This window comes from Alligator mississippiensis, chromosome 15 (genome assembly GCF_030867095.1).
Source record: "Alligator mississippiensis isolate rAllMis1 chromosome 15, rAllMis1, whole genome shotgun sequence".
NCBI lineage: Eukaryota > Metazoa > Chordata > Crocodylia > Alligatoridae > Alligator > Alligator mississippiensis.
The window spans coordinates 30409544-30436438 of record NC_081838.1 but is presented as its reverse complement, the minus strand read 5'-3'; the positions used below and the strand labels follow the sequence as shown (position 1 = coordinate 30436438).

General features: G+C 63.4%; 4 protein-coding genes across 13 annotated transcripts; 1 reads left to right on the top strand and 3 right to left on the bottom strand.

The window, feature by feature from the left end:
* Positions 1-2358: 2358 nt before the first annotated feature.
* LOC102575392 (protein NKG7) lies at positions 2359-7913 on the bottom strand. 5 transcript variants are annotated; one of them, XM_059717912.1, is made up of 7 exons: positions 6807-7232; positions 6426-6566; positions 6204-6323; positions 3343-3530; positions 3072-3218; positions 2854-2988; positions 2359-2496 (listed from the first exon to the last, which is right to left on the bottom strand). In XM_059717912.1, exons 4-7 carry the CDS (start codon positions 3524-3526, stop codon positions 2444-2446), a joined length of 519 nt encoding a protein of 172 aa, XP_059573895.1. In that variant the 5' UTR covers positions 3527-3530; positions 6204-6323; positions 6426-6566; positions 6807-7232; the 3' UTR covers positions 2359-2443. The 5 variants fall into 5 exon arrangements, with proteins under 5 accessions (XP_059573895.1, XP_014456217.1, XP_059573896.1 ...); XM_014600731.3 differs by lacking the exons at positions 6426-6566; positions 6807-7232 and having other exon boundaries at positions 4516-6220; XM_059717913.1 differs by lacking the exons at positions 2359-2496; positions 2854-2988; positions 3072-3218 and having other exon boundaries at positions 3443-3530; positions 6807-6938; positions 7154-7913.
* Positions 7914-8014: 101 nt separating this feature from the next.
* Positions 8015-15890, bottom strand: LOC106737300 (protein NKG7). 6 transcript variants are annotated; one of them, XM_059717910.1, is made up of 8 exons: positions 11265-11586; positions 11020-11148; positions 10803-10937; positions 10262-10340; positions 9810-10012; positions 9530-9676; positions 8662-8796; positions 8015-8430 (listed from the first exon to the last, which is right to left on the bottom strand). In XM_059717910.1, the coding sequence occupies exons 3-8, from the start codon at positions 10924-10926 to the stop codon at positions 8360-8362; spliced, it is 759 nt and encodes a 252-aa protein (XP_059573893.1). In that variant the 5' UTR covers positions 10927-10937; positions 11020-11148; positions 11265-11586; the 3' UTR covers positions 8015-8359. The 6 variants fall into 6 exon arrangements, 5 of the variants coding, with proteins under 5 accessions (XP_059573893.1, XP_019351886.2, XP_059573894.1 ...); XM_019496341.2 differs by having other exon boundaries at positions 10262-10337; XM_059717911.1 differs by lacking the exon at positions 8662-8796.
* Positions 15891-20315: 4425 nt separating this feature from the next.
* Positions 20316-23570, top strand: LOC109285402 (translation initiation factor IF-2). Its single transcript, XM_019496349.2, has 2 exons — positions 20316-20408; positions 21224-23570. Exons 1-2 carry the CDS (start codon positions 20374-20376, stop codon positions 22074-22076), a joined length of 888 nt encoding a protein of 295 aa, XP_019351894.2. The 5' UTR covers positions 20316-20373; the 3' UTR covers positions 22077-23570.
* Positions 23571-24034: 464 nt separating this feature from the next.
* On the bottom strand, positions 24035-26895 carry HAMP (hepcidin antimicrobial peptide). The gene is made up of 4 exons (XM_014600736.3): positions 25261-26895; positions 24771-24827; positions 24487-24543; positions 24035-24264 (listed from the first exon to the last, which is right to left on the bottom strand). The coding sequence occupies exons 1-4, from the start codon at positions 25342-25344 to the stop codon at positions 24160-24162; spliced, it is 303 nt and encodes a 100-aa protein (XP_014456222.1). The 5' UTR covers positions 25345-26895; the 3' UTR covers positions 24035-24159.

The window sequence follows — 26895 nt, the reverse complement described above, 5'->3', positions numbered from 1 at the left end:
GAGCTCTGGTGCAACGGGGGATTTCCAGCCAGATTACAGCTTCTTTGCAGGGTGCATCTCTTTTTTTGCATCGTAGTGATACACGCTGTAAAGAAGTTCCCGCCATTTGTATTAGGAGTTGCGCCACGTTATTGGCCCATTCCTAACGTAGGCATACATGGCTAGCGATTGGCTTGCTAGCCATACAAAAGGCTTGGGTAGTTTCCGCCCAAGTCGGAGGAGGGAGGACGAGAGAGATTCTGTGTGAAGATCTCCAAACGCTGCGGGCCCTCGCAGACCCGGCGCGCCTCTCCTAAGCAGGCAATAGAGGCAGTAGAACCGAGCCTACGGAGCTTTCGCTTCTCGCCTCTCCCCATCGCCGAGCGCAATCCTAGACGTATCCCTTTCCTGTAACTTTGGACCTGCGGAGCCTAAGTAACTCCGGGGAAACTTTTCGAACCCAACCGAACCGGACCCGCGGAGCCTAGCAAACTCCGTGGGAGCAATCGATTTGTCGTGTTCCTCTAGTGAGGATCCAAGCGGGAGCTGTGCCTGGAAACCTGTCCAGCCTACACCAATACCATCTTTGGGTGTAAGTAAACAATCTTTTCAATCAACCATTACGCCTCCGTGACTGATTCTAACTCGCGCGTACCAAACCGCCCTGCGGTTCTCTCCAGCCCCGCATGCCCGGGCTGCCGGCCACAGCCCGTGTGCAATGAAGACGGGTCCGGTTCGACCCCGGTTCGCCCATGGCGGCCAGAATGGGATCGGAATCGCTGCCACACATGGCGACGAGGGCAGGATTGGGGCCCGGCCCGCACAAGGAGGACAACAGAGGGTTGGAGATGCGCTGTTTACCAGGGCACACCTAGGAGTAACTAGGAATAATGGATACAAACTAGTGGAGAGTAGATTCAGGATAGACATTAGGAAGACATTCCCAGGCCAGAATCTGGGATGGGCTGACAAGAGGTGGTGCGATCACGTGACTCGGAGGTCTTCAAGAGGAGGCTGGATAAGCACCTGGCTGGGGTCATCTGACCTCGGTCCTCTTTCCTGCCAGAGACAGGGGGTCGGACCCATGACCCTTCTGGCTCCCTTCCAACTCTGCTATCTAGGAGGGGAGGAGAACTGTGGGGGTGTGGTGTCAGTAGCCCCACCCACAACAGCCAAGCTCCGCCCCCTGCCAAGAAAGCCCTATCCCCAGGTCTACCACCGAGCAGCTGGGCCAAGGAGCTCGTGAGCGCCGCCGAGAACGACCAGTAGAGCTGTACCCACACCCTCATTACATTGCGCCCCCCGCTCACCCCAGATCCAGCCGCACCCCTCGTTACACTGCACCCTCATTGTCCCCCAGACCCAGCCACACCCCCCATTACACTGCACCCCTACTCCCCCTGAACCCAGCCGCACCATGGCTCACCTGCACCCCCAAGGGCGGCTATGGCAGCCCAACCCAGAGCCAGGGCCCAGCCCAGCCGTGCTTGGGAACCCACGCCATCCACGCCATGAAGTTCACCAGGCCAAGGCTGGTGGTCAGGGCTGTGGTGGGGGTGAGGGGTAAGAAACAGGGGAGGGAGGGGGGTCTTGATGCAGGGTGGGGGGAGTGCAGGAACTGGGGCTAAGATGGAGCTGTTTCTGGGGGGCAGTGGCCAAGTGGAACAGGATTGGGAGCAGGGAGACCTCAGGAGCCCCCCCCCATGCCCAAGGCTCCAGCAAGCCAGGGGATCCAGGCATCCCAGTCCATGTTGCCCCATGGGACCCAGGTGTCCAGGCCCACTCTGCCCCAGGGACTGCATGTGCCCAGGGACCCCCTTGCAGGCTCAGACCCTGGGGGGGGTGGTGTCTCTTACCTGCCTTGAAGGAGAGCCAAGTGGCCCAGCACTGGCAGCCAGACCCCAGCACCCCTTCAGTGGCCGCCAGCACCCCCAGCCCTCTGCCCAGTGCCAGCAGCACCCCTGACAGCCTGCATGGCCCTGTGGTGGGGGGGCCATGGGGCATCAGCTCTTCCCCGGGGGGAGGGTAAGAACTGCCCAGGGGAGGTAGATCTTTCCCCTTGGACCTGGCTGTGGGTGGCAATACAGCCCTGGGGGTCGCACTCACACCGCAGCTCGCCCCAGCGCGGCCCCCTGGCACCGCAGCCACCCCTCAGCGCCCAGCACCACCACCCCCAGCCCAGCCAGCAGTGCTGGGGTCAGGGGGCCTGGGTCATCGAGCTGGAAGCCATGGCACCATAATGGCACAGAAGGGTCCCAGGTGTTCCAGTGCCCAGGTGGGCCTTAGCTCCGCCCCCTGGCCAATATAGGTTGGCTCTGCCCCCTGGGCCCCCACAGCCTGGCCCCACCCCCTGAATCACACAGGCACAAGCAGGCTGGATGCTGACAGAGGGGTTTATTTAGACTGAGGGGGACTGAGGGTGGGGCTGTGGGGGCAACCACCCCCCCAGCCATTCCCAGTGGGGTCAGATGTGGCTGTAGGGGCCACGGCGGAGATGCAGCAGCAGGCTGCAGACACCTGGGGGCAGAAACAGGAGGCAGTGTTACTTGAGACCCCGCCCACCCCTAATGCCCCACCCCTCCTGAACCCGGCACAGCCCCTTCCCCTCCCAGCCCCACCCACAAATCCTGGTCCCTCCCCACAACCCCATGGCCACACCCACATGCTGTGGCCCCACTCACTAATCTTAGCCCTGCCCCCTCCACCCACACATGCCCACTTGCATTGGCTGCACCCTTTACACCACGCCTTTACCTCACCCCTGCACCTAGACCCCCACCCATATAGCTCCATAGGTTCCCCCCCCCAGGGTCAGCCACGTCCCTTGTCCCAGGGCCACGCCCCCTGGCCCTTAGCCCCACCCTCAGGACTCACCTGCAAGCAGCAGGGCAGGGGGCCCAGCCCAGCCCAGGCTGAATGACCAGCCGAAGCTTCTCTGAACCTGGGAGGATGCGGTGGAGTCCCAGACGCCGGCTGTGAACACCACCATGGCCGCCAGCCCCAGCACCCCTAGGGCAGGAGAGAGGGTGTGAGACCCCCTGGCCTGCGGACCCAGGCATCCGGGGGCAGGGGGAGGGGGCAGGGGATCTTACCTGCAGCAAAGCTGACGATGGTGGCGCCTGGCCCAACGCCGGAGTCCCTGCAGGGGCAGGAGGTGACAGCAGCGACAGCCAGCACTGTGCACAGCACCCCCAGCACCGCTGCCAGCACCAGGCAGATCCGTGTGGCCTGGACTGTGCCTGTGGCACACACGGCAAGTTAATGTTCTGCCCCAGAGCCAGCTACAACTGGTGCCATTACACCCAGCCACCCACCCCAGAGCCAGCCGCCCCCAGCCTTGTTCTACCCGCCTGGCCCCCGTACCGGTGACATCCGTGGGGGTGTCGCAGGTCTCTTGCATTCCGGTGACGCAGACCTGCCAGAGCCCGCTGTGTCCCGTGTGCTGGGGCCCGCGGCTCAGCATCCAGTACTCGGTGCTCAGCGCCGTGAGAAGTAGCATCTCCCCTAGCCCTGCTAGCAGGCAGGCAGCCACCCCCCAGCCTGGCATGGCCCTGCTGAGACACCCCAGAGCTGGACACAGATGCCTGGGATGGACCCAAGCAGGTGTCCAGACTCCTGCTGCCCCCCACCCCCTTCTCAGCCCCCAGGTCTCATGCCACACCCAGACAAGCCAAGTGTCCTGCCCCCCAGCCTCCCCCCCGCCACTCTCACCCCCCAGGTCTCACTCCACCCAAAGAACCCAGGCATCCAGGCTCCCAGCCCCCTGCTCCCACCTCTCGGCCTCACTCCCCCACAGTGAACCCAGGTGTCTGGACACCCAGCCTGCCCTGCTCTCCCCCACACCATTTTCCTGGCATTGGTGGGGAGACGCCCCCCAGAGCTGGGCGCATTGTGGTGGCAAAGGGACGCCCCATCTCCTGAGGTGACTCATTTCTGCTGCGAGGTGGCTAGGCCTCAGCCCGGATGCCTGAGTTCTCTGGAAGGGGGGTGGGGGCTGGTGTGAAAGTGGGGGTTGGGACCCTCGGCCACTTCCTGGCACTTTTCACAGGTTCCTGACGTCATTGGCAGAAGGGCGGGGAGCCCAGACACCTGGGTTCTCTGCAGCTCTGGGATGGGAGTGGGGCCTAGGGGTGAGAGCGGGGTTGGCGGACACCTGGGTTCTCTGGGAGGGGAATAGGGGCTGCAGGATTCGAACCCAGGCATCCGAGCCCACCCTATCCCAGGGGGACCCAGGTGCCCAAGGACTGCCCCTCCTCCTCCATGCCAGGGAAACAGCAGGCTGCTGTGTGGTGGGGGGGCACTGGGATCCCGGATGCCCGGGGTCCCTCTTTGCTCGGAGGGTTGTTAGAAGGGGCCTGGACACCTGGGCTCTCTCCCGGCAGTAGGAGAGGAGTCAGGTCCGGTGTGGGGGGAGGTGTACAGCAGGGTGCTGTGAGCCTGGACACCTGGGTTCCCTGGGAGGGAAGTGGGGGCTGGTGGGGGTGAGAGTGGGGCGGGGGCACTGGGGACCCGGATGCCTGGGTTCCCTGCCCTTACCTGGCTTTTGGGGGTCTCTGCAGATCCTCAGGGGAGACAAGGTCTCGTTGGTCTGTCCCCAGCCGCCCTTGATGCTTCTAACCTGCCCCCCACCCCCTCCTAGCCTCTTCCTGTGCATGTGGGTTTGGCGGGGGAGGGCAGGTGTTCTATGCTGCAATTTGAGCTGCTCCCCACCAGAGCCAGCTGCATCCAGGCCTAACATCACCGCCCCTATGGCCCCGCCACTGAGCAGGGCCTGTTCCCAGCACCTCGGGTGGGGGGAAAGATGGGGGCAGCTGAGAAGAAGATGCTGGTTTCCAAGACAACTATCATTTATTGTCCCCCCCATACAAAAATACCCACTATCCTCTGTACACAGGGCACCTGTAGGGGCGATGGGACACAATCCCACAGGGAATCCAGGTGTTGAGGTGCACACACGTACACACACACACATGCACACTGAACCCAGGTCTCAAGGAGACCCCCAACCCAGGGGCAGGGTTAGGGTCCCAATGGAGTCACCCCACCCCCACCGACCTAGGCTCCACCCCCACTGGGTCTTTGGGGTCCGGGCATGAGGGCCCCATGGTGGGGGCCAGAGCTGGAAGCTGAGAAGCCCTGGCAGGGGGGAGAAAGAGGGTTAAAGCAGGGCAGGATCATAGTGTTATACCCCACTGCTCCCCTGCCCCCAGAGCTGGGTGCATCTCAGCCCTTCTTATGGACCATTTATTGTGGCCGTCCCCTGACGGCTCCACCCCAGAGCTGGGCACATCTTGGCTCCAAATCAGGCCCTCCTCAGCTGCATTATACGGGCTGTTCTCCCACAGAGCTTGGTGTATCTTGGCCCTTCCTATGGGCTGTTACACACAGACAGCTCTGCCCCAGAGCTGGCTGCACCACAACTCCCAGTGAACCCTTGTGGGTGGGCTGTTCAATGCAGCTGTTTCCACTCAGAGCTGGCCGGGCCCCATTGCACCTGCTGAGAAGCTGGCCCCAGCCCACACCAGGGAGCGTGAGACCCTCGGGGAGGAGGAGGCAGGCGATGGCCCCCAACAAGGCCCGCCGGGGCCAGAACCGGATGGACCCAGAAGGTGTCTTTGGGGGGAATTGAGGGGTTAATAGGGCAGGGGAGGGCTGTGGGCCAGAGTGAGGGTCCCTCACTCCAGACCCTCAACCTCCCCAAGACCAGTGTTGGGTGTGGGGGGCTGGGAGCCCGGACGTCTGGTTCTCTCCAGGTCTGGGAGAGGCCCTGGGGCTGGGGGCTGAGAGCAGTGGGAGTTTGGCCCCCGGCCCATTTCAGACTGGGACATACTGGGCTCCTCCCTGTGTGGGTCTGTCCAATCAGGGGTGGGGGGCTGCGTTTGGCTGGGCTGGGTCATTGCTGGTGGGGAGGAAGAGCCGGGGGGCAGAGAGCCAGGGAACCCAGGCGTCCGAGTCTCTCGCAGACACGCGCACAGGACCCAAGGACCCGGGTGCGGCTCAAAGAGGGAACCCAGGTGCCCGGGAGACCGGCAGTCATGGGACCCAGGCATCCGGGTCATACTGGCACAGGGTACCTGGGTGTCTGAGACTTGGGCGGTCGGGGACCCGGGCATGTGGGTCATACAGGGAACAGGGATCCCAGGCGTCTGGGACCCAGGCAGTCCGGGTCACACGTGGGCGGGGGACCCAGGCAGTCAGGGGACCCGGGTGTCCAGGTTACGCACGGGCAGGTGTCTGGGCCTAGCTGGGGGAACCAGGCCAGGGAGTGGCGTCGGGGCCGGCCGTGCTGTCGGTGGTCAGTGGCGTCTGGGGGCTGCTCAGGTAGGTGATGAGGCAGAAGAGGCCTGGTGGGGGGAAAGGGAAGAGTGGGGGTGTGGTGGTTACTAGCCCCACCCCCAACAGCCAAGCCCTGCCCCCTGCCAAGCAAGCCCTATCCCTGGGTCTACCGCTGAGCAGCTGGGCCAAGGAGCCCGTGAGCGCCGCGAAGAACGACCAGTCGAGCTGCGGCCGCACGCTGGGGTGGAAGGTGTTGGGGAGCGGAGACACCGTGACACCCAGCATGGCCAGGCCAGAGAGCCCTATCAGCCCTGGAGGTGTGAGGGGGTCGTTACGCCTGGCCAGCACCCCAGAGCCATCTGCAACTGGTGCCATTAGACTCAGCTGCCCACCCGAGGCAGCTGCGACCGGCACCGTTACACCCAGCCGCCCACATGAGCCAGCTGCAACTGGCACTGTTACACCCAGCCACCCACCCCAGAGCCAGCCACCCCCAGGGCCGTTATGCCCAGCCCAGCCCACCCGAGCCAGCTGCATGGGTGCCACGGTACCTGTGAGGGTGTTGGCGACGGCTCCCACCTTGAAGCGGGGTAAGCGGCAGCAGGACGTGAGGATGGAGCTGACGGCCACGAAGCTCAGGATGGCCGAGACCGTCAGGAGCCCCTTGGCCAGCTCGAAGGTGGCTGTGGGTGGGTGGGAGGGTCAACTCGGGGCCAGGGGCTGCGGGTGGGAGCGAGGGGCACCAGGGCTGCGGTTCAGGAGTGAGGGGGTGCCCGTGCCCAGGGTGGGATGGGGGCTGCAGGTGGGGAGAGAGGGGCAAATGGGACTGCGGGTTGGGAATGGGGTCCCAGGGGCCGGGCCGGGGGCGCGGGTCCCTTGCGGGGTGCGGGGATCTCACCGCGGCCGGGAGGCAGGCGGGTGCAGGTGCGCCCCATGCACAGGGTCCACAGCCCCACGCTGGTCTCGAACTCGTGGGTCCCGACGCCGGCCCAGTGCGGCGTCACCAGCGCCAGCAGCTGCAGCAGGAGCCCCAGGAAGGACAGCGCCGCGGCTGCCCCCTGCAGCGACACCATCTCCCGGCCCGCCTGTGGGGGGCGCGCGTCAGCCGGGACCCCCAACCCCGGAGCGGGCACCTGGGCTCTCCAGGCCCCGCCCCCCAAGCCGGCGCGGGGGGCGGCACCTGCTGCGCGTGGGGGACCCCGGTGTCCTGGGCTGGGCCCCGGCAGGATCCGGCCCCTCAACTGTCATGGAACCTTCCGGGGGGTGGGCTGGGCAACGGGGGCCCCTGGGGTGCCAGACCCCTTGCAATGGCCAACGGGGGCCCCTAGGGGGCTCCAGACCCATCGCAACCCACTGGGGCCACTGGGGGACTATGGGCAGGGCGGATGATATAAGGGAACCCTGTGTCAGTCACCCCAGGGCGGCGGGGCCAACGTGTCGTGGGGGGCACAGGCGTCCGGGAGCTGCTACCTCTGGGTGGGGCCTGTTGGGGGCGGAGGGATATCAGATGGCTCCTGCGTGTGGGCGAGTAGTCCCAGCAGCAGAGGGACACGTGATAATGCCAGGGAGTGAGATGGTTAAATAGTCCCGGCTGTAGAGGGATACAGGAGAACGTAAAGAGGGTTGTACGATGACATCAAATAGTCCCATCATGGGAGGGATACGATTGGGAGATGGGAACGTTAATTAGAATCTAGGTTAATTATTTCCAGTGGTGGAGGGATATTTGATAGTAATCTAAAAGAAAAAGTAGTCCCAATTGCAGAGATCTATTTAATGGCATGAGGGACAGAAAGTAGTCCCGGCGGCAGAGGGATATTCTCTCATGCTACAGGAAGTTTGGTGGAGCATATTTCAAGGGCACAATGAGAAATAGTCCCTGGGGAGGAGAGATATCTCCAGATATGCGGGGGTAAATCCCAGGGGCAAAGAGTCCCAGTGGCAGAAGGATACGTGATACCAGGGTCGAAAGTAGTCCCCAGTGCCATGAAATGAAGGGGTAACGGGGCAAGGGTGGCAGATGGATCCTCAAGATGGAGAAAGTAGTCCTGGCTGTGAGCCATAGGCCAACGGGCAGCTGTGGAGGTCCAGGATTGGCTGGTGGTCAGGCAGGAGGTGGAGCCAAGATGATAGTGGAGGCTGAGAGGGACCGGTGCGCAATGAGGCCTGTCATGCCTGGGGGAAACCAAGGCACAGGGGGTGGGGAAATGGTATGTAAGGCCACCCCTGGAGGCTAGGCCACACCTCTTCCAAGCCCCGCCCCATTGGGGAACCCTGTGCCCATTTCCCAGCCCCTGCCATTAGGTTTTACAATGCCCAGACCCTCACTGGCTGCCTGTCCATACGAGGCTGCCCTCATTGGCTGCCCATCCCTATGAAGCCCCGCCCCCCAGAAGCCCCGCCTACCGGACAGCAGGCAGGTGGGGCAGCTGGCCCAGCCCAGGTAGAAGGCCCAGCCGTAGGCACGTGCCACCAGTGGGTGTGGGGGAGTCCGCGAGGCCCAGAGCGCAAAGGAGCCCATGGCCAGCAGTGACACCACACCTGGAGGGGATGGCGGGGGGGATTACGCGCAGCCGCTGCCCCCCCCCCCCCCGAGCTAGCCGCATTGCCTGCCTGCTAGTCTGCCACTCCCCCCCCAGAGCTGGCTGCATCTTGGCCTGGGCTGCCTGTGCTCTGCTATGGGCAGCTGTTCCCCCCACAACTAGCTGCATCTTGCCCTTCCCTATGTGCTGTTATATGGGGCTGTTACCCAGTGGCTCCTCCCCAGAGTCAGCCACATGTCAGCCCTCCTTATGTGCTGTTATATGCAGCCGCTACCCAGCGGCTACCCCCGCGCCCAAGCTAGCTACATCTTGGCCTTCCTTATGTGCTGTTATATGTAGTCATTACAGAGCAGCTCCCCCCAGAGCTGACTGCATCTTGCTCCTCCTTACATGCTGTTGTATGTAGTAGTTACCCAGCAGCTCCCATCCAGAACTGGTTGCATTTCCATCTGTCCTGTGTGCTGTTCCTATTGGCTCCTCCCCAGAGCTGGCTGCATCTTCCCCCTCTACATGCTGATATTTGCAGAGCGGCTCCCACCCAGAGCTGGCTGCATCTCGACCCTCCCTGTGTGCTTGTATATGGGGTTGTTACCTAGTGGCTCCACCCCAGAACTGGCTGCATCTTCGCACACGCTGTGCATGCAGTGTTATACGCAGTGGCTCCCCTCCAGACCTGGCCACATCTCAGCCCTCCCAAGCTGCCGGTCTATGCAGCTGGCCCCTGGGCCCACCTGCAACCAGGCTGGTGATGTAGGAGGCCATCGAGACAGCAAAGAAGCGGCCGAAGAAGCGGGCGACAGGGCCCAGGAGGCAGAGGACGGGGATGAAGGCGGCGAGCAAGGACACCAGCATCAGGCCGCGCGAGACGTCCAGCAGCCCTGGGGGGTAGAAATGAAGGGCACTGGGAGGGCAGAGCACTGCAGTCGGGAGTGAGGGGAACCGGCAGGGCAGGGGGGGCAGGGGGCTGCAGGTCAGGAGTAAGGGGCACCAGGGGGACAAAGGGGGCGTTACCGGGGCCAGGGGGCAGGCGCAGGCAGGCGCCATCGGCGCACAGTGCCCAGAGCCCAAGGGCCGCGGGGCCAAGCTCTGAGCGCAAGCGCAGCCAGCCAGGGGCGCCGGCCACCAGCAGCAGCAGCGCCAGGCTGAGCACGGGAAGGACTTGTCGCACCCACTGCAGCAGCACCATCCTGCTGCCACGGCCGGGTCCAGGGCACCTGCGAGCAGAGAGACAGTGCCAGGCAGTCGGGCCCAGGATGGGGCCCCTCTGTCACCAGGGATCGGGCCCTCCCTGTAGGCCAAGATCAGGCCCCCTGATGCTGCAGGATCGGGCCCTGCCGGGCACCCAGCGGCGGGGCTGGTGGGACCTGTCAATCACTTGCCTGGGACCTCCTGGGGGGCAACTGCCATGGAACCCCCGCCCCTCCCTCCCGACCCACAGCCCCTGCCCAGCCCCCGTCACAGACCTAGAGGATCTGGATGGATCCAGGGCCCCTCCAGCACAGGTGCAGGCTGGGCACTGGCTCAGCAGATTTGCAGCGCCTGCTGGGATGGGGACAGAAGGAGCTGGGGGCAGCCGTCGCCCCTCTGGCCCACCCCAGAGCTAGCTGCATCCTATGCAGCCATTTCAAGCTGTTCCACCCTGGAGCTGGCTGCATCTGCACTATCCTGTGCCCTGGTACATGCAGCCATTCCCAGTGGATCCACCCCAGAGCTGGCCGCATCCTGTGTTCAATGTGGCACTGTTACATTTGGCTATTCCCAGCCAATCCACCCCAGAGCTGGCTGCCTCTTCACTATCTTGCACCCTGTTATATGCAGCTGCTCCCAGCCAATCCACCCCAAAACCAGCTGCATCCTGGACTCCATTTGCAGTGTTATATGCAGGTGCTCCACCCCAGAGCTAACTGCAACTGCAGTATTCTGTGCCATTATCTGCAGCCATTCACAGCATTTCCACCCCAGAGCCGGGCGCATCCTGCCGTTACCCCCGGCTGCCTCACTCACCGGCCAGGAGGAAGAGAGGCCCCACAGCCCAGCCCAGGCGGAAGCCGGGCCCAAAGCCCACATGGCCACGGGTGAAAGGCTCGGTGCCAGCAGCACCATGGGCGAACACGGCCGTGGCGACCATAGCGCTGAGCCCTGCGGGGTTGAGGGGGGTGAGTGTCCAGACGGATGGGGCACCAGGGGTGGGGGCAGGGACAAGAGAGGTGGGGGCAGGTACCTGCGGCGAGGGCGGCGGTGCTGGGCAGGAGGGCTTGGGGCTGGGAGAGGCCGCGGGCGCTCAGCGCCACGGAGACAAGACCCAGGCCCAGAGACAGGAGCAGCAATGCCCGGGGGACCTCCACGTAGTCTGGAGTGGGGAGAGAGTACCCAGGCGGCCGAGCTCCCAGCGCCCGCCTCCCCAGCCCCAGAGGTCCGGGCTCCCAGCACCCCGTCCCTGGAGAAACCAGGCATCTGGGCACTCACCTGGTGCGGTGGGGGGCTGGGCACAGCCCCTAGGGGTGCAGACGATCCAGAGACCATAGCCAGCACCATCGCCCCCCTGCAGCCACTGCCCCGAGCCCAGAGCCCCCAGCAGCACCAGTGAGCCCAGTATGGCCAGTACCTGCCCCAGGGATGGGGGGACCTTCAGGGGCCTGGGGGGAGCAGGGGGCTGTGAGGGATCCTGGTGGAGGGGCAGGGGACCCAGCAACCAGGCCCCTCCCCCCCACTCTGGGGGGCAGGGCTAGAAAGAACCCAGGCAGCTGGGCAAAACTCCACCCTATGCCCCGCCCTCCTAACCCCACGTGTCAGTGCCCCTCCTATTGCAACCTCACCCCTAAACACCCCGCCCCCAGTACCCCACTCCCTTTGCCCCTCCTGTTTGTCCTAATCCCCACTACCCCGCCCCTTTTAGCTCCACCCCGAGGCCCCACCCCCTTATAGCACCCCCACTCCTACCTGAGCATGAGTCCTGAAGTCACCAAGGTGCGCCCCTTCTCAGACCCCGGTGGGATCCCCTTGCCCTGCCCCCTCCCGGGTCAGGGTGACCGCCCAGCTGGAGCCCAGGGGCCCCCAGGGTCTGCCTCCCCACTCCACAGAGGCTGGCGGAGGGGTCCCCATGTCCCCCTGGGGGCCGAGAGGGGCAGGATGTGGCCCCAAATGTGGGCAGGAGGTGCCTGGGCGGGGCTATGCAAATTAGGAAGGCCAGCAGAGCTCTCCCCCCAGTGGCCAGCAGGGGGCGACAGAGAGAGATCCCAGGCATCCCTAGGCCCCACTGCCCTCCCAGAGCTGGAGGGAACCCAGGCATCCGGGTTCCCAGCACCCTGCTCCCACCCTCGCCCCTCCCACACCTGGGAGTACCCAGGTGCCGGGGCAGAGGCTCCAGGCTGTGAAAAGAGGGATCTTTAATGTTGGGGGTCACGGGGTCATGGGAGGCTCCAGAGGGGTGGACCCTGGCGTCTGGGCCGCTCGTGCAGAGAGTACCCAGGAATCCGGGTCGCCACAGCACCAACCCGGACCCTGGGGGCCTCAGCCTGGAAGGACTCGAACAGCATCATTGCACCTGGGCGTGAGGGGGACACACACAGTGTTACACCCAGCCCGGCCCACCCCAGAGCCAGCCGCCCTCGGCACCAGTACACCCAACCACCCACCCCAGAGCCGTTACACCCAGCCACCCACCCCAGAGCGAGCCGCATCTCACCTGCGAAGAGGAAGAGCGCGGCGGCTGAGACCTCCATGAAGTAGGGGGAGCTGAAACGGGGGGTCCCCATCTGGACGCTCCTCACGGGCAGGTACCACAAGGCGAACAGGATTGTGGCTGCCAGCAGCAACGTGCCTGGGGGGAGCATCCGGACACCTGGGGTCTGTGCTGCTCTAGAAGTGGATGGGGGGCCCAGACACCTGGGTCCTCTCCAGCTCTTGCGTGCGGGAGCCCGGATGCCTGGGTCCCGGGTGTCACGCACCTGTGAGGAGGCTGAAGAGGGCGGCGAAGGGAGCGACGGGGTCGCGGCCAGCACGAGAGCCCAGGGCCGAGGAGGTGATGAGGATGAGGGCCACGATCCCCGTGATGAGCCCAGCCACAGTCAGCATCCGGGATGTCCTGATGTACTCTGGGCCGGGAGCCGGGGTCAGGACCGGGGACCCCGGCACCCAGGTTCTCCCTCCCCTCCCACAGCCGGGAGAAAACCCCCGCATCCGGGCTCCCAGCTGCCCCCCACACCCTCCTCCCCTCCCAGAGCTGGGGGAGACCCCGAAGCCAGGCATCCGGGGTGCCCCGCATGGGATAGAGGACCCAGGCATCCGGGGGCCCTTCCACTGGAGAGAGGACCCAAGTGTCTGGGACCCCCGGTTCAGACCTGCATGGCGCCCAGCCCCAGCCTGCCAGCGAGGACCCCGGCGTCCAGGCCCTGCAGCAGCCCCCAACCCCCCCACCCCGCGGCCCCCGCACCTGGGGTGAAGTCCATGGCGCGGCAGCGCCGGCCCAGGCAGAAGCCCCAGAGCCCGCTGGTGCTGAGCCCCTCGGCCGTCCACGACGTGAGCCAATGCCCTGACACCAGCGCCGCCAGTACCAGCCCCAGCCCAGCCAGCGCCAGCCCCAGCCCCAGCAGGCGCGGCCCCCGCGGGCCCATGGCGCCCACCTGCCGGCATGGGGAGAGGGGGACAGAGGGAAGATTACAGGGGGACGAGGGATGGGTGGGCGGAAGGAGAGACGGCGGGTGGAGGGCAGCAGCGTGGGGGTGTGGGTGGGCGGGTGGGAGGTCGAGGCGTGGATGGGCACAGGAGCCGATGGGCAGGTGAGCGGGTGGCGGGCGCAGGGGGAGGGAGGTGGGTGTGGGGGGCAGGGATGGCGGGGGGCAGGAGGGCGATGGGGCGGCGCCGGCCCCGGCCCCGCTCTCACCCGCCGGCCCTGCGCCTCCAACTGCCGCGGAACCTTCCCCGCCGGGGGTCCCACAATGCACCAGCCCCCCCCCGGCCCATCAAGGGGTGTCTGAGCCCTGGGGGGCCCAGGAGTCCGGCAGGGGGGCAGCCACGGTTGGGCGGAGGAGCTGCCAATCCCCCGGGCAGCCGGGTGGGGCTGCAAGGGATTCTGGGTAGAGGGGACCCCCCACAGAAAGGCCGGCGTGCCCCAGTCTGGCTTGCACGGGCGAGGGGGCAGAGGTCACTCCGCTCACCCCCTGGCCTGGCCTGGCCTGGCAGGGAGAGATCCCAGGCGCCCGGGCTGCAACCCAGGCAGCCCCCCTCCCCTCCCGGAGACGCCAGGCGTCCGGGCCCTGCGGGCGGGGGTCTCAGAGGGAACAAGTCACAGCAGAGGCGGTTATGAGAATAAAACCTTTAACTCATGGATGTGGCGGCCGCGCTCAGCTGAAGTCTGGCTTCTCTACCAGCAACAACAGGGTCCCTGCAGGGGAGGGAGGAGACGGAGCCTCAGCCCCGGTGCCCACCCCAGGAGGAGCCTCATCTCAGCCCCCCTCTGGCACTATTATACGTGGCCATTCCCCATGCGCCCACCCCAGCTGCAGCTGCCACCAAGCACTGTTATATACACAGCACCCCAGAAACAGTCGCATCTCACCCCCCAGGTATCATTATATACAACCATTCCTTGCCAACCCACCCCAGAATCAGCCACATCTTACCCCTCCCCCCCACATTGTTATACATGGTCATTGCCCACCACCCCACCCCACCCCAAAAGCAGCCACATTTCACCCCCCTCAAGCACCATTGTATATGCCTGTTCCCCTATCAACCCACCCCAGAGCTGGTTGCATCTTGCCCTGCCTCTAGCATGATTATACATGCCTGTACCCATGTCAACCCACCCCAGAGCTAGCTGTATTTTACCTCCACCATAAGCAGTTATACACAGCTGTACTCCACCAACCCACCCCAGAAGCGGCTGCATTTCATCCCCCCTCAAGCTCTGTTAAATGCAGCCATTCCCCACCAACCCACCCCAGCCACAGCTGCCTCTCACCGCTGAGGATGGTGAAGGGGAAGACGAGCCAGCCCATGGCGAAGGCTGAGCCAAAACAGACGGCATCCCCATAGAGACTCACACTCTTGCTCAGCTCCATGCTGTACACGCTCATGGCCACCAAGGTGAACAGCCCTGGGCAGGGGGAGGATGGGGGGCAGCTGGGGGTACCTGACCTGGCCAGCATGGGCAGCCCAGGGTGGGATGGGGGGCGGGTACCTGCGATGAAATAACCCCCCATAGCCAGGAGCTGCAGGGGCTGGCCCAGGAGCCAGGGGTAGGTGAAGGTGGCTAGGGACATGGCCAAGGACACGAGCCCGGCTCCGGCTGCCAGAATCAGGAAGGCTCGGGAGGACGCCAGGTAGTCTGGGGTGGGGGGAGGAGATGAGAGGCTGGCTTCTATCCTGCCAGGCCCCCGGCCCCCCGCAGGATAGGACCCAGGTGTCCAGGCCCCCAGCCCCACCGGCAGGAGAGATGCCAGGCGTCTGGGCCCCCAGCCCCACTCCGTCTGGACAGAACGGACCCGGGCATCCGGGTACCTGGCACGATGAGAAAGGGCCTACAAGCATCGTTGAGGCAGATGCGCCAGAGGCCGGAGGAGGAGGCAAAGCCAGGGCTGCGTGCCACAAGCCATGTGTCTGAGCTCAGCGCCCCCAGCGCCAGCCCCAGGCTCAGCAGTCCCAGGCCTGCGCCCAGGCCTTGCAGCGCCCGCATCTCGGATGGACAGGCTGACAGACGGACCAGGGGGACGGGTGCTCGGGGCTGTGCAGGGGGCTGCAGACAGGCAGGGGTTAATGGGGTGCAGGGATGGAGGGAGGGACAGATGAAGACACAGGGAGGGATGGAGGGATGGACAAGCAGCTGGGGTCTGCATAGCTGGATGGATGAATGGAGGGACAGAAAGCTGTGTGTGTGCATGGATGGAGGGACAGGTGGTTGCATGAAAGTGGGCGGGCGGAGGGACGATAGAGATGGGTGGGTGGACAGAGCGGGTTGGCAGGGCAGACAGGTGCGCGGGGCTGGACGGACAGACACGGGGTGGGGGATGGGAAGGAGGGACACAGAGATGGGTGCACGGATGGATCGTGCCTGGATTGGGACTGGTACCCCCTGCCCCATCCCCCACAGCCCCCCCAACTCCCCGCATCCCCCCAGCCTCCTGTGTGCCCCCCACATCCCCCCCATCCTGTGATGGTGTCAGGGGTTGGGGGGGCCGGGGGGTCCTTATACCCGAGCTGGTGTCTCCTCAACTGCTGTGGAACCCCCCCCCACAATGCACTGGGGCCACTCTCTGCCCCCCCCCGGGACCTGCCTTTGGTGCCCCCCACCTAGGCCACAGCCTGCCCTAGCTGCCCTGATCTGCCCCTTGCAGGTTACCATGGCGATGCCCCCCACCCCCGGGGCAGGATGAGGCCCACGGGGGAGTGGCTCTTCCCCGCAGTGCCCGGTCACTGGGGCAGAGCCCAGGTGTGTGTCCCCCCACACACCTGCGGGGTGGGGCTGCCCCTGGTTAACTCCCAGCAGCATGGCCGCGATGGGCCAGGTAGGGGCTGCCCGCGTGGGCCGGGCGGTGGATCCCCTCCAGCTCTGGGCGGGGATGGCAGGAGAGCGAGGGAGCCTGGTCCCCACTGACCCTGCAAACGTGGCGGGAGCCAGTACACCCGGCCGGCCCTCACCTTCTCCCGGGGCCCTGGGAGGCGACTGGAGTAGCCAGGACCCACACGGACGCCCAGGTCCCGTCCCTGCAGGTGCCCCCCGACCCGGCGGGGCTGGTGCGGGGGCACCGGGAGGCGCTGCTGGGCTGGATCGGGCCCGATGCAGGACCCGTGCTGCGGCAGCTGCATGACGCAGGGGCAGGCGCTGCATCGGGCTGAGTACCACACACTGCTGGACATGGCGCCCCGCGCCCACCGGGCCCTGGCACTGTTGGAGGCAGCCAGGCAGCAGTCCCGGCATGCCTGCGCCCTACTGGATGCCCTGGAGGCCCTTCGCGACCACTATGGCCCCAAGCTCGGAGACTGGCTGCACTGGCACCTGGGCACCCCTGGCCCTGCAGTGCCCACGCCCGTCTGCACCGAGCCCACCGCACCTGCAGGTACAGTCACAGCCCCCGCCCATACCCCCTGCGCCCCTGTCATCCCTCACCCACCCACCCACCCATCACCCATCTCTATAACCTTCCGTCCGCCCTCCATCCACCCACTCATCCATCTCCGTGTCCATCCATCCCTAAAACCTTCTAAGCATCCCTCCATCCAACCATGCATCATCCAACCATCCCCCATCCCTATATCCTTATCTCCATCTCCATGTCCATCCATCTATCCCTATAACCTTCTAACCCTAGAGCCATCCCTCATCCAACCATCCCCCATCCCTCCAACCCTTCATCCCTCCATCCACCCGTTCATCCATCTCCATGTTCGTCCCTGTAACCTTACCATCCCTCCATCTCCAACTTCACTCATCCATCCATCCACTCATGCATCCCTACAGTGATCCCTCCTTTCCTCCCTCCCTCCACAGCCCGCTGCGCTCCCTCCCTCCTCCACAAGCCACTCTGCAAGGTGACCAAGAAATACAAGGTCCCACTGGAGATCCCTGGTGAGACCCCCTCCCCACCCTGTGCTGCCCAGATACCTGGGTTTTCTGTGCGGGGAGTGGGGGTAGAGCCAGGGGCGCAGCCTAACTCCCATCTCCCCCTGGGCTGCCAGGCAAGACCCCCAGACAGAACCCCAGCTTCCGTGAAGCCCCCAGCCCCCAAATCAAAGGTACCAGGGAAGGGGTTGGTGGAGGGGGAGGGCACACGGATAATATGGGGGGTTAGGCGAGCGTGGATGTCTGGGGTCTCTCATCATGCCCCTCTGCTCCCCCAGACGCCCTCCAGTGCCACCGTGCCTCCATGCTCCAGCACATGTTCTGCCTGTGCCCCCTGCCCAGCCCCCCCAGCTGCCAGGGTCCCCTCAAGATCCTCTACACGCCCCAGCTCCTGCTGCAGCAGCCCCCGGACCCCTGAGGCCACGAGCATGTGGCGCTGGCTGCCCCTCGTGCCCACCTGCCCCCAGCCCTGCACTACCTGCCCCTGGCCCAGCTCCTGTCCCCAGAGCCGGGTGGTGCTGCAGGGGGCCCGCAGAGTGTGGCCGTGACCGGCGTGGCTGGTGTGGGCAAGAGTGTCCTGGCGCAGAGGCTGCTGCACGAGTGGGCACTGGGCGCCGCTTTCCGCAGCTTCCTCTGTGCCCTCGACTTCGCTGCCCATGACCTGGCACGGGAGCCCAGGCCCGTGGTCCTCAAGGGGTTCATGGGCTCCCAGCACCCCCATGTGGCCTCAATCCCGCCTGCCTTGCTGGCCCGGCCCGGCCCGGCGACCTCATGGTGATCCTGGACGGCTTTGATGAGCTTCAAGCTGGGGTTCCTGGGGCAGCTCGTGGCCTGGCCATAGGGGCCACTGAGGCGTCTCCGGCCACGGGGCACCATTTGGTGTCTCCTGCATCAGCCGCATGTGGTTTCCAGGTGTCATCTCAAGGGTCTGCCGTGCCATCTCCAGCCAGGGCATCTTCCATCAGGGCCCTGGTGTAGGACCTCATGGCTGGGACCCTGCTGCCCGGTGCAGCCATGGTAGTGACATCGCAGCCCTGCCTGGCACTGCCCAGTGTCATCTTCCGGCACCACGTCCTGCTGCTGGGGTTGGCAGAGGACACCGATGACTATGTATGCCGCTTCTTCCCCAGCTGTGAGGAGCCTGTGGCGGCTGTCGCACGGCGCCTAAAGGCCCACCTGGGCCTGGCTGGGCTGTGCTTCGTGCCCCTCTATTGCCACATGCTCTGCTCCGTGCTGGGCTGCTGGTGGCAGGATGCACTGCCTGTACCTGCGCCCACCACTGTCACTGAGGTCTATGCCGCCTATGTGGCCGCACTGCTGGGGCCCCAGCCGGCACCACAGCTCTGGGCGCAGCTGCTTGTGCTGGCGGGCCGCATCCTGTTCGCCAAGGCTGAGCTCCGTGGTGTCCCGGGGAACTCACCGCTGCGGTGCCTCCTGGCCCCCAAGGACGATGGTGTGGTTGAGTTCTTTCATCCCACAGTGCAGGAGTTCGTGGCTGCCATCTTTGCCATCGCCACGCTGTGACCTGGGGAGCTGTGCACCTGCCTGGAGCTGTGGTAGGGTCATGGTGGCAGCGGGACCCAGGATGCCGGGGATGGGGACGACTTGGCATCTCCCAGGCAGCCCCTGCCGGGGTCTGCCACAGCCACGGGGGATGACTCAACGTCTTCTGCACCGGCTGCACGTGGCCTCCCAGAGTCCAATGGGGCATCTATAGGGTCCACGAGAGATGAATTGGGGGATGCCCGTGGTCTCCCCGAGTCCAACACTCTGTGGGATGACTCCAGGGACCCGGCTGCCCGCAGCCTCCTGGAGACCACGGGCACCGCGGGGCTGTGCTGGGAGCCCTTGCAGCTCTTCGCCCACTTCTTCCTGGGCCTGCTGGGCACCCAGGCTGAGGAGCGGCTGCCAGGGCTGGCCGGACCCCTGGGTGGGGATCCCGAGGCTGTGACCGAGGCTGAGGCTGAGGCCTGGCCGGAGGTGGCACTGGAGGGGGCGGCAGGGCCATGCCTGCTGGGGCTGCTCCATGGGATGGTGGAGCTTGACTAGGCCACGGGCCTGGCCCAGGTGGACCTCTTCAAGACAGCACTGGGCCGTGCTGATTGTGCTGCCCTGGCCCAGGCGCTGGGGCACCAGGAGCTGTGCAATCCCAACCTCAGCTACAGCAGCCTGGGCACCCGGGCGCTGCGCCTGCTATAGGGGCTGCTGCCCTGTTGCCGCAAGCTGCAGTGAGCGTGGGGTGGGGGACGCCCGGTGTCCAGGAGGGCCTGGTCTGCTGGGTTCTGGGAGGGAGGGGATGCAGCCCCGACAGCTGGGGTCCCCACCTGCCTGTGCGACAACCTGCTGGACAAGGAGGTGGGCGAGCTGGTGGCCAACGTGCTCAACGACCCCTGGTGTCCGGCGAAACGGCTCCTGCAAGTCTACGCCGATTCCTGGCGCTCTGTGCTGGCTGCCCTGGAGGACCCTGGGGAGGCCACAGCGAGGCCCAGCCTGAAGCCCAGGCCCGGGCCCAAGAGCTGCGCGGGGAGGTGGCCACTCTGCTGGGCGAAGAGGATGGATGACGGAGCGCACGGTGCTGTATGTTGCTTGCGGGGGCTTGCTGGGAGACCTTCTGGGGTGCCTTAACCCCCCCACCCTATTACTGCCCCAGTCCCCCCCCACAGAGCCTTAACTGCCCCCACGCCCCGGGGAGGGGGGGGGGAGCAGGAAGGAGGTGCTACCACATGCGTAGAAGCCCCGCCCACCTATTGGAAGCCCCGCCTAGCCCCCGCAGAAGCGCTGAAGCCCCGCCCACGTGGGGGTCGAGGCCCCGCCCCAAGCCACCATAACTTCCCAGAAGCCCCGCCCCCTCCAGTCGCAGGCCACGCCCCTCCTCTAAGCCCCGCCCTTCTATGGGTTCGCACCCCGCCTTCTCCCTCACGTTTGCCCCGGCCCCGCCCTCCAGGCCCCGCCCCGCCCAAGCCCCGCCCCCAGCTCGGGACACAGGCCGGAGGCCAGCGGGAGCCCGGAGGGATCATGGCGGAGCCGGCAGGGGGCGCCCCGGGGCCGGGGTGAGGCCGGGGCCCGCCCATAGACACCCCAGCGCCCCCACCCCAGAGCCGGCCGCATCTCGGCGTTGGGATCCCCTGTCACCGGCCCCAGCGCCCCCACCCCAGAGCCGGCCGCATCTCGGCGTTGGGATCCCCTGTCACCGGCCCCAGCGCCCCCACCCCAGAGCCGGCCGCATCTCGGCGTTGGGATCCCCTGTCACCGGCCCCAGCGCCCCCACCCCAGAGCCAGCTGCATCTCGGCGTTGGGATCCCCCGTCACCGGCCCCAGCGCCCCCACCCCAGAGCCACCTGCATCTCGGCGTTGGGATCCCCCGTCACCGGCCCCAGCGCCCCCACCCCAGAGCCAGCCGCATCTCGGCGTTGGGATCCCCTGTCACCGGCCCCAGCGCCCCCACCCCAGAGCCGGCCGCATCTCGGCGTTGGGATCCCCTGTCACCGGCCCCAGCGCCCCCACCCCAGAGCCAGCTGCATCTCGGCGTTGGGATCCCCCGTCACCGGCCCCAGCGCCCCCACCCCAGAGCCAGCTGCATCTCGGCGTTGGGATCCCCCGTCACCGGCCCCAGCGCCCCCACCCCAGAGCCAGCTGCATCTCGGCGTTGGGATCCCCCGTCACCGGCCCCAGCGCCCCCACCCCAGAGCCAGCCGCATCTCGGCGTTGGGATCCCCTGTCACCGGCCCCAGCGCCCCCACCCCAGAGCCGGCCGCATCTCGGCGTTGGGATCCCCTGTCACCGGCCCCAGCCAGCCGCGTCTCAGGGCCCAGCATCCCTATCCCCTTTTTCTGCTTCTAACCTCCTTTCTTCTGCCCCTCCGCAGCTGCCCGATGCCCCCTGCCCCGCTGAAGCTGACGGTGCTAGAGCAGACCCCTGAGCCAGCCCTGCACAGCACCTGCCCGGTGCCCTCCAGCCTCGCCGCTGTCGTGGTGCCGGTGCGTCTCGATGTCCTCTCCTTCCTCCTCAAGAGTGCCCTGGCTGGGGTGCACACAGCCTTGCGCCCAGCCGGGCATGGTGGGCTGACCCCGCCCGCCTCAGGACCCCGGCCGTGTTGCTGCGGCCCGTGCCTGGCCCCCCGGGCTTGGCAGGATGGCACCTCGACCCCCCAGGATGGCGTGAGGGGCCCCCATCGAGATGGCCACCGTTGGGCGTCTGCTCACACCGAAGGGCGGGCATGGGGCCAGGCCCTGGAGACCCCCGAATGGGGTCCAGGGACCACTCCGGGTGGGACCTGGGGCCCCGGGTCACGCCAGGCCGGGCCCTCGGGTCACAGCACGAGGGGGCGCGGCCCAGGTGGCCGTCGGTGGGCATCCCGCCACGCCCCCTCGGACACGGTCCCCCTCCACGCCGGGGGGGCGGCGACTGCCCCCCACAAGGTCTGGGGCACGGGGGTGCCCCGAAGCCCCGGGCAGGCGCAGGCCGTGGGGGATGGCGGGAGGAAGCGGAGCCATGATGGCCACCCGTGGGGGTCCCCCACTGCCAAGATGGCCTTGGGGGGCCCCGGGGAGGACTGGGAGGCAGAGTACGAGGGGGCCCCTGCCCCTGCGCCGGGGGGCTTCCCTGGGTACCTCCAGGGCCTCTACGTGGACCTGCTGGCCCCGGACTCACGCCAAGGCCCCGAAGCAGGGGAGGCCCCCCCCGAATTGCAGGGGACCCAGGGTTCCCCGGGGTCGTGAGGGTCAGGCCGGGACAAGCGGGGGGTGGCTCGGTACCCACAATCCCTCAGGGCTCTGCCAACATGGCCACCTGCTCACGTCCCTTCCCCCACCCACAACCCCCTGCTCCAAACCAGCCGCCTACCCATAATCCCCCATTCCGAACCCCTGTCCTCCAGCTGTACCCATAATCCTCCATTCCTCTCCCTGCCATAGACCCCCAAATCCATCACCACCTCCTGTGCCTCTTCCATCTTTACCCCTAGGTCTCCATTCCTAATTCCTGCCGGAGACCCCATCCGCCATCTCTACCCACACCCCAGTCCAAGCCCGCCTGCTGCCCACGGGCTGACCGAACACCACCCTTGCTCGTTCTCCGCCTCCCGGGCGCCTGGGTCCTCTCCCAGCCATGTCCTGGAAGTCAGCCTCCAAAAATCACATTTTATGGGGGAAAAACACCCAAAATTGCACCTGCGGGTGGTTTATTTTGACACTCTTCATTTGAATTTTGCAGTATTTACTAGTTTTTTTTTAAAGGAAAAACCACAAAACCATATATTTTGCCCTAAAATCCTGGGATTTGGGAATGGTTTCTCTTTAAAAAAGAAACAGAAATCTCTGTTGTTTTAAGTCTGAATATTTAGAGGGGTTTTTCTGGGCTAAAAAGACCAAAATTGGCTCATCTGTACGTTGGTTATAACAAGTAGATATTGCCATTAGGAGATTTTTATTTGGAGATTCCAGAGTTAAAACCACCAAAGAAAGACTCGTGTCGTGTTAGAAAGAGATTTGTGTAAAGAATTTGACAGCTTGGAGATCTGTGATACAATTTCTGGGTTGAAAACTACCCAAAATGGCTCATACATTACTTTAGTTAAAAACTGTTCTGTTATGAGGTTGTCATTAGAAGGGATATGGTTGACTTTTGGGGCTAAAAACTCCAAAATTGGGTCATATTCCATGCCAGCTAAAAAGAGGAGGAGGAGATTTTTATTAGGAATTTGTAATTTTCTGGATCTATTTTTGGGTTTAAAAACATGGAAAATGGATCATAGATTGTCCCAAATTATGTAAAAAAATGATTCTGTTGTGACCCTGAAATGTGGGTGTTGGTAGTTCAATTCTGAGGCTAAGAAAAAGAAATCAGCTCATCTGTTGCATCGCTGGAAAAACAATCCAGCTATTTCTATGAAGAATCTGCAATTCTGGAGATTTGTAATGTCGTTTCTGGGTTGAAACTGAAAAATAGATCTTATATCTTTTTGAACTGACACAATACATCTGTTGTGGGTCTGTAATGGTGAAGCTTTATTTTTGGGAATAAAAGCACTAAAAATGGTTCACATATTGGAAAGGTTAAAATTTGTTTTTTTAAATTTAGTGCTAGTTATTTGGGGATTTCAGGGGTATTTGGGGTTTTAAAAGGCTGTGTGTGAAGCTGAAGAGCTGGATTTGTTTTGGAGATTTGTGGCAATTAATACTACTACTACTAATAAAAAGCTGAATCCCCCAAAATTTTACCTTGTGTTTGTGATGTGAAGGATTTTGGGTGGGTTTCCAGGATAAAAAAATTAGATGCATTTAGGGCAAAAAAGATGCATTTTTGGTGTGGGTTTGGGATTCTCCCTTTGCCTGGCCCTCCCCAGTGCCGTTACAACCAGCCCAGCCATCCCAGAACCAGCCGCCCCCAGCACCGTTACATCCAGCCTAATCCCCCACCCCCCCGCCAGCTGTATCAGCGCCAATACACCCAGTTTAGCCATCCCAGAGCCAGCCGCCCCAGCACTGTTACATCCAGCCTGCCCCCCGAGCCACCTGCAATCAGCACCGTTACACCCAGTTCAAACTCCCCAAAGCCAGCTGCCCCCAGCCCCAGTCCCCCACCCCCAGCCCTGTTGTATCCAGCCTCTGCCCCCGCCCCCTGAAGAGCCTGGACTCCTGGGCCCCCCACACAAAGCCATCGAGACCCCGAGAGGCAGTTCCATAAAAAAGCTGCTTTATTACCAAGGAGCGACAGGCGAGGGGCAGAGAAATAAATAAGGCAAGGGGTCGGAGGTCACAGACCCTAGTTCACACGCCAGGGTCGAAGGTCGCAGGTCAGGGGTCAGGTCCGGCAGCAGAAGCCACAGCCCTTGTTGTGGCAGCAGTTGCAGCAGTAGCTGCAGATCGGAAAGTGGCTGTTGAAGCGCTTGGATCTCCGCAGTGGGACCTGGCGGGGAGACGGGGTCAGGTCACCTGGGTTCCCTGGTCTGGAGCAGGGGGGGCTGGGAGCCTGCATGCCCAGGCTCTCCAGGGGTCAGGCGGAGAGCAGAGGGGTCTGGGAGCCCGGGCGCCTGGGTTCCCTCCAGCTCTAGAATGAGCCGGGCCGGGGGCGGGTCAGAGCCCAGACGCCCCCAACAATTACCCCAAGGGGTTTAGGGGCTGCACTCACCTCCAGGCCATGGCTCCGGGCTCCGATCTCAGGACGGGGCATCAAATCGGCGTCTGCCTGGAAGGGGGAGGAGGGGGACATCAACCCAGAGCGGTGGGTTGGGGGCCCAGACACCTGGGTTCTCCGAGGGGGTAGTGGTGGGAGCCCGGGCGCCCGGGTTCTCTGCAGCTCTAAAATGGGAGTGGGGTCTGGGGGGGCGCAGAGCCCAGATGCCCTCCCCACAGCACAGCACAGCACCCGCTACTGCCCCTCCACACCCCAAGAGGATTAGGGGCTGCACTCACCTCCAGGCCGTGGCTCGGGGCTCCAGTCTCAGGATGGGGCATCAAACTGGCGTCTGCCTGGAGCGGGAGGAGGGGGATGTCAACCCAGAGCAGGGCGTTGTGGGGCCCGGAGCCCTGGGCTCTCTGACGGGGTAGTGGTTAGAGCAGGGGGTGGGAGCCCCAGGGATGACATAGATGTAAACGGCATGGTGAGTTCGACCAGAGGACACCGAGAGCCCAGACACCTGGGTTCTCCTGCTCTGGGTGGGAGGGGGCCCGGGTTCCCCGTCTGCTCTGGGGTGCTGCTAGCAGCCTGGGGTCTTTCTATTCATTGACCAGGAAAGCTGTCCTCCGCTAGCAAAGGGAGTGGGAATAGGCTTTTCCTTGCCATTTGGGCAGGTGGGGGGCAATTTTGGATGGAAATCCCCCCCAATGGATGGAAATACGGGGTATCGGGGCAGAGGCTCTGCCCAGGGGTCCGCCCAGCGCCTGGCGCGGCCCTGATCCTCACCTGGGCTCTCAGGGCTGAGCAGGCCGCAGGGGACCCATGCAGGAGGACGAGGAGGAGGAAGACGCAGACTGCGGGCACCTTCATGGTCCGTCTGTCCTAGGCCGGGGTCCGTGTGTCCAGTCCGGAGGCTGCCCCGGTGGCTTTTATGCTCCCTCCTGATGCCCCACCCAGGCCTTGCCCGACCCCCAGGACGGAGGGGGGTGGGGAATACCCCTGATAAGCTTATCTGGGGTCATGGGGCCAAGGGGCCTGCAGGGGGAAATGGGAGAAAGGCCAGGGGGTAAATCCGAAGGCAGCCTGGACACCTGCGTTCCTAGCCCTGCCCCCCCCTCTGGGGTATCCCCAAATACTCCAGAGGGGTCACTGGGGTATGACATCATCATTGCATCATCCTGTATCAAGGCGGGGGTGGAAAACAGATTATTTATTGGCACTGGGGGGGAGGTGTTGCAAACCAGGGGGTTATGACATAATCATTGCACCATCATGTATCAAGACTGAGGTGGAAAATCAGATTATTGTTACTTGGAAGCGGGGCATTGAAAGCTAGGGAGTTATGATGTTCTCACTGCATCATCCTGTATCAAGATTGGGGTGGAAATCAGATTACTGTGACTGTGGGTGTTTTTTGGAAAGAAGGGGGGTTATGACATCATCACTGCATCATCAGTGCCAAATCACAGATCAGCCAAAGACAGAAGGGGAAAAATAAGGTTTTTGTCACCATTTCAGCTGTGACATCATCATGCCTTCACTACTTAGTGATCAATTATAATAAGGGGGGGGAGGGAATCAGCTGTTTAACCATTTTTATCTATTTTTACTATTTCCTAACCATTATGACATCATTATTGTCTCAGAGAAGAGTGACATCAGCTCGATTAGAAGCAAAACGCCACTGTACTTTTGTTCCCATTTGTAAAGGTTGTTCAGTTATCAGGAGGCGCTACTTCACAGTCAGGGCGGCTAGGATCTGGAACCAACTTCCAAGGGAAGTGGTGCTGGCTCCTACCCTGGAGGTCTTTAAGAGGTTGACCCCAGTACTCTTTCCTGCCCATGGCAGGGGGTCCGACTTGATGATCTGCTCAGGTCCCTTCTGACCCGACCAACTATGAAACTATGACATCATCATCACATCATCACTTCTCAGCAAGAAGCAAGGGCAGGAGATCTGAGTTTTCATAGAGGTTTTGTAAAGTTTGGTCGTTATGACATCATCACATCATTACTCAGCAACCAACTGCAAATAAGGGATGGGGGGGGAAATAGGTATTTTAACGGGAACAAAAAAAATTAGTTTAATTATGACATCACCATTGCATCATTGTTTGACAGCTAATTAGGAGTAAAGGGCAAAGGAGTGGAAAACAGGTATTTTCACTGTTTTTTTAAAGCGATTAAAACATGACATCACCATTGCATCATCACAAATCAACAAAGAATCAACAAAGAGCAGAATGGGAAAAATGATTTTTTTCCTGCCATTTTGGATGATTACATCATCACATAGCAAGAAACCAGATGTTGTGGTGATGTCTTAACTACCAGACTTTTAAATTATTTAATTAAAAAAAAACTTCATTTAAAATTATTTATTTCAAAATTATTTCAAAATTTCAAAATTAATTAAAATGA

Coding starts and splice junctions, on each gene's coding strand:
- HAMP (XM_014600736.3), bottom strand. CDS start 25,344: ATGAAGGTGCCCGCAGTCTGCGTCTTCCTCCTCCTCGTCCTCCTGCAT. Junction 24,544..24,770: donor CCCCGAGCCACGGCCTGGAG/GTGAGTGCAGCC, acceptor TCCCCCTTCCAG/GCAGACGCCGATTTGATGCC. Junction 24,265..24,486: donor CCCGGAGCCATGGCCTGGAG/GTGAGTGCAGCC, acceptor TCTCCCCGCCAG/GTCCCACTGCGGAGATCCAA.
- LOC106737300 (XM_059717908.1), bottom strand. CDS start 15,879: ATGGGGCAGGGGGTACCAGTCCCAATCCAGGCACGATCCATCCGTGCA. Junction 15,127..15,299: donor GCCCTTTCTCATCGTGCCAG/GTACCCGGATGC, acceptor CCCCCACCCCAG/ACTACCTGGCGTCCTCCCGA.
- LOC109285402 (XM_019496349.2), top strand. CDS start 20,374: ATGGCGGAGCCGGCAGGGGGCGCCCCGGGGCCGGG. Junction 20,409..21,223: donor GGGGGCGCCCCGGGGCCGGG/GTGAGGCCGGGG, acceptor GCCCCTCCGCAG/CTGCCCGATGCCCCCTGCCC.
- LOC102575392 (XM_059717913.1), bottom strand. CDS start 7,328: ATGGTGTCGCTGCAGGGGGCAGCCGCGGCGCTGTCCTTCCTGGGGCTC. Junction 6,939..7,153: donor CCGCCTGCCTCCCGGCCGCG/GTGAGATCCCCG, acceptor ACCCACCCACAG/CCACCTTCGAGCTGGCCAAG. Junction 6,324..6,425: donor CTTGGCCCAGCTGCTCAGCG/GTAGACCCAGGG, acceptor TCCCCCCACCAG/GCCTCTTCTGCCTCATCACC.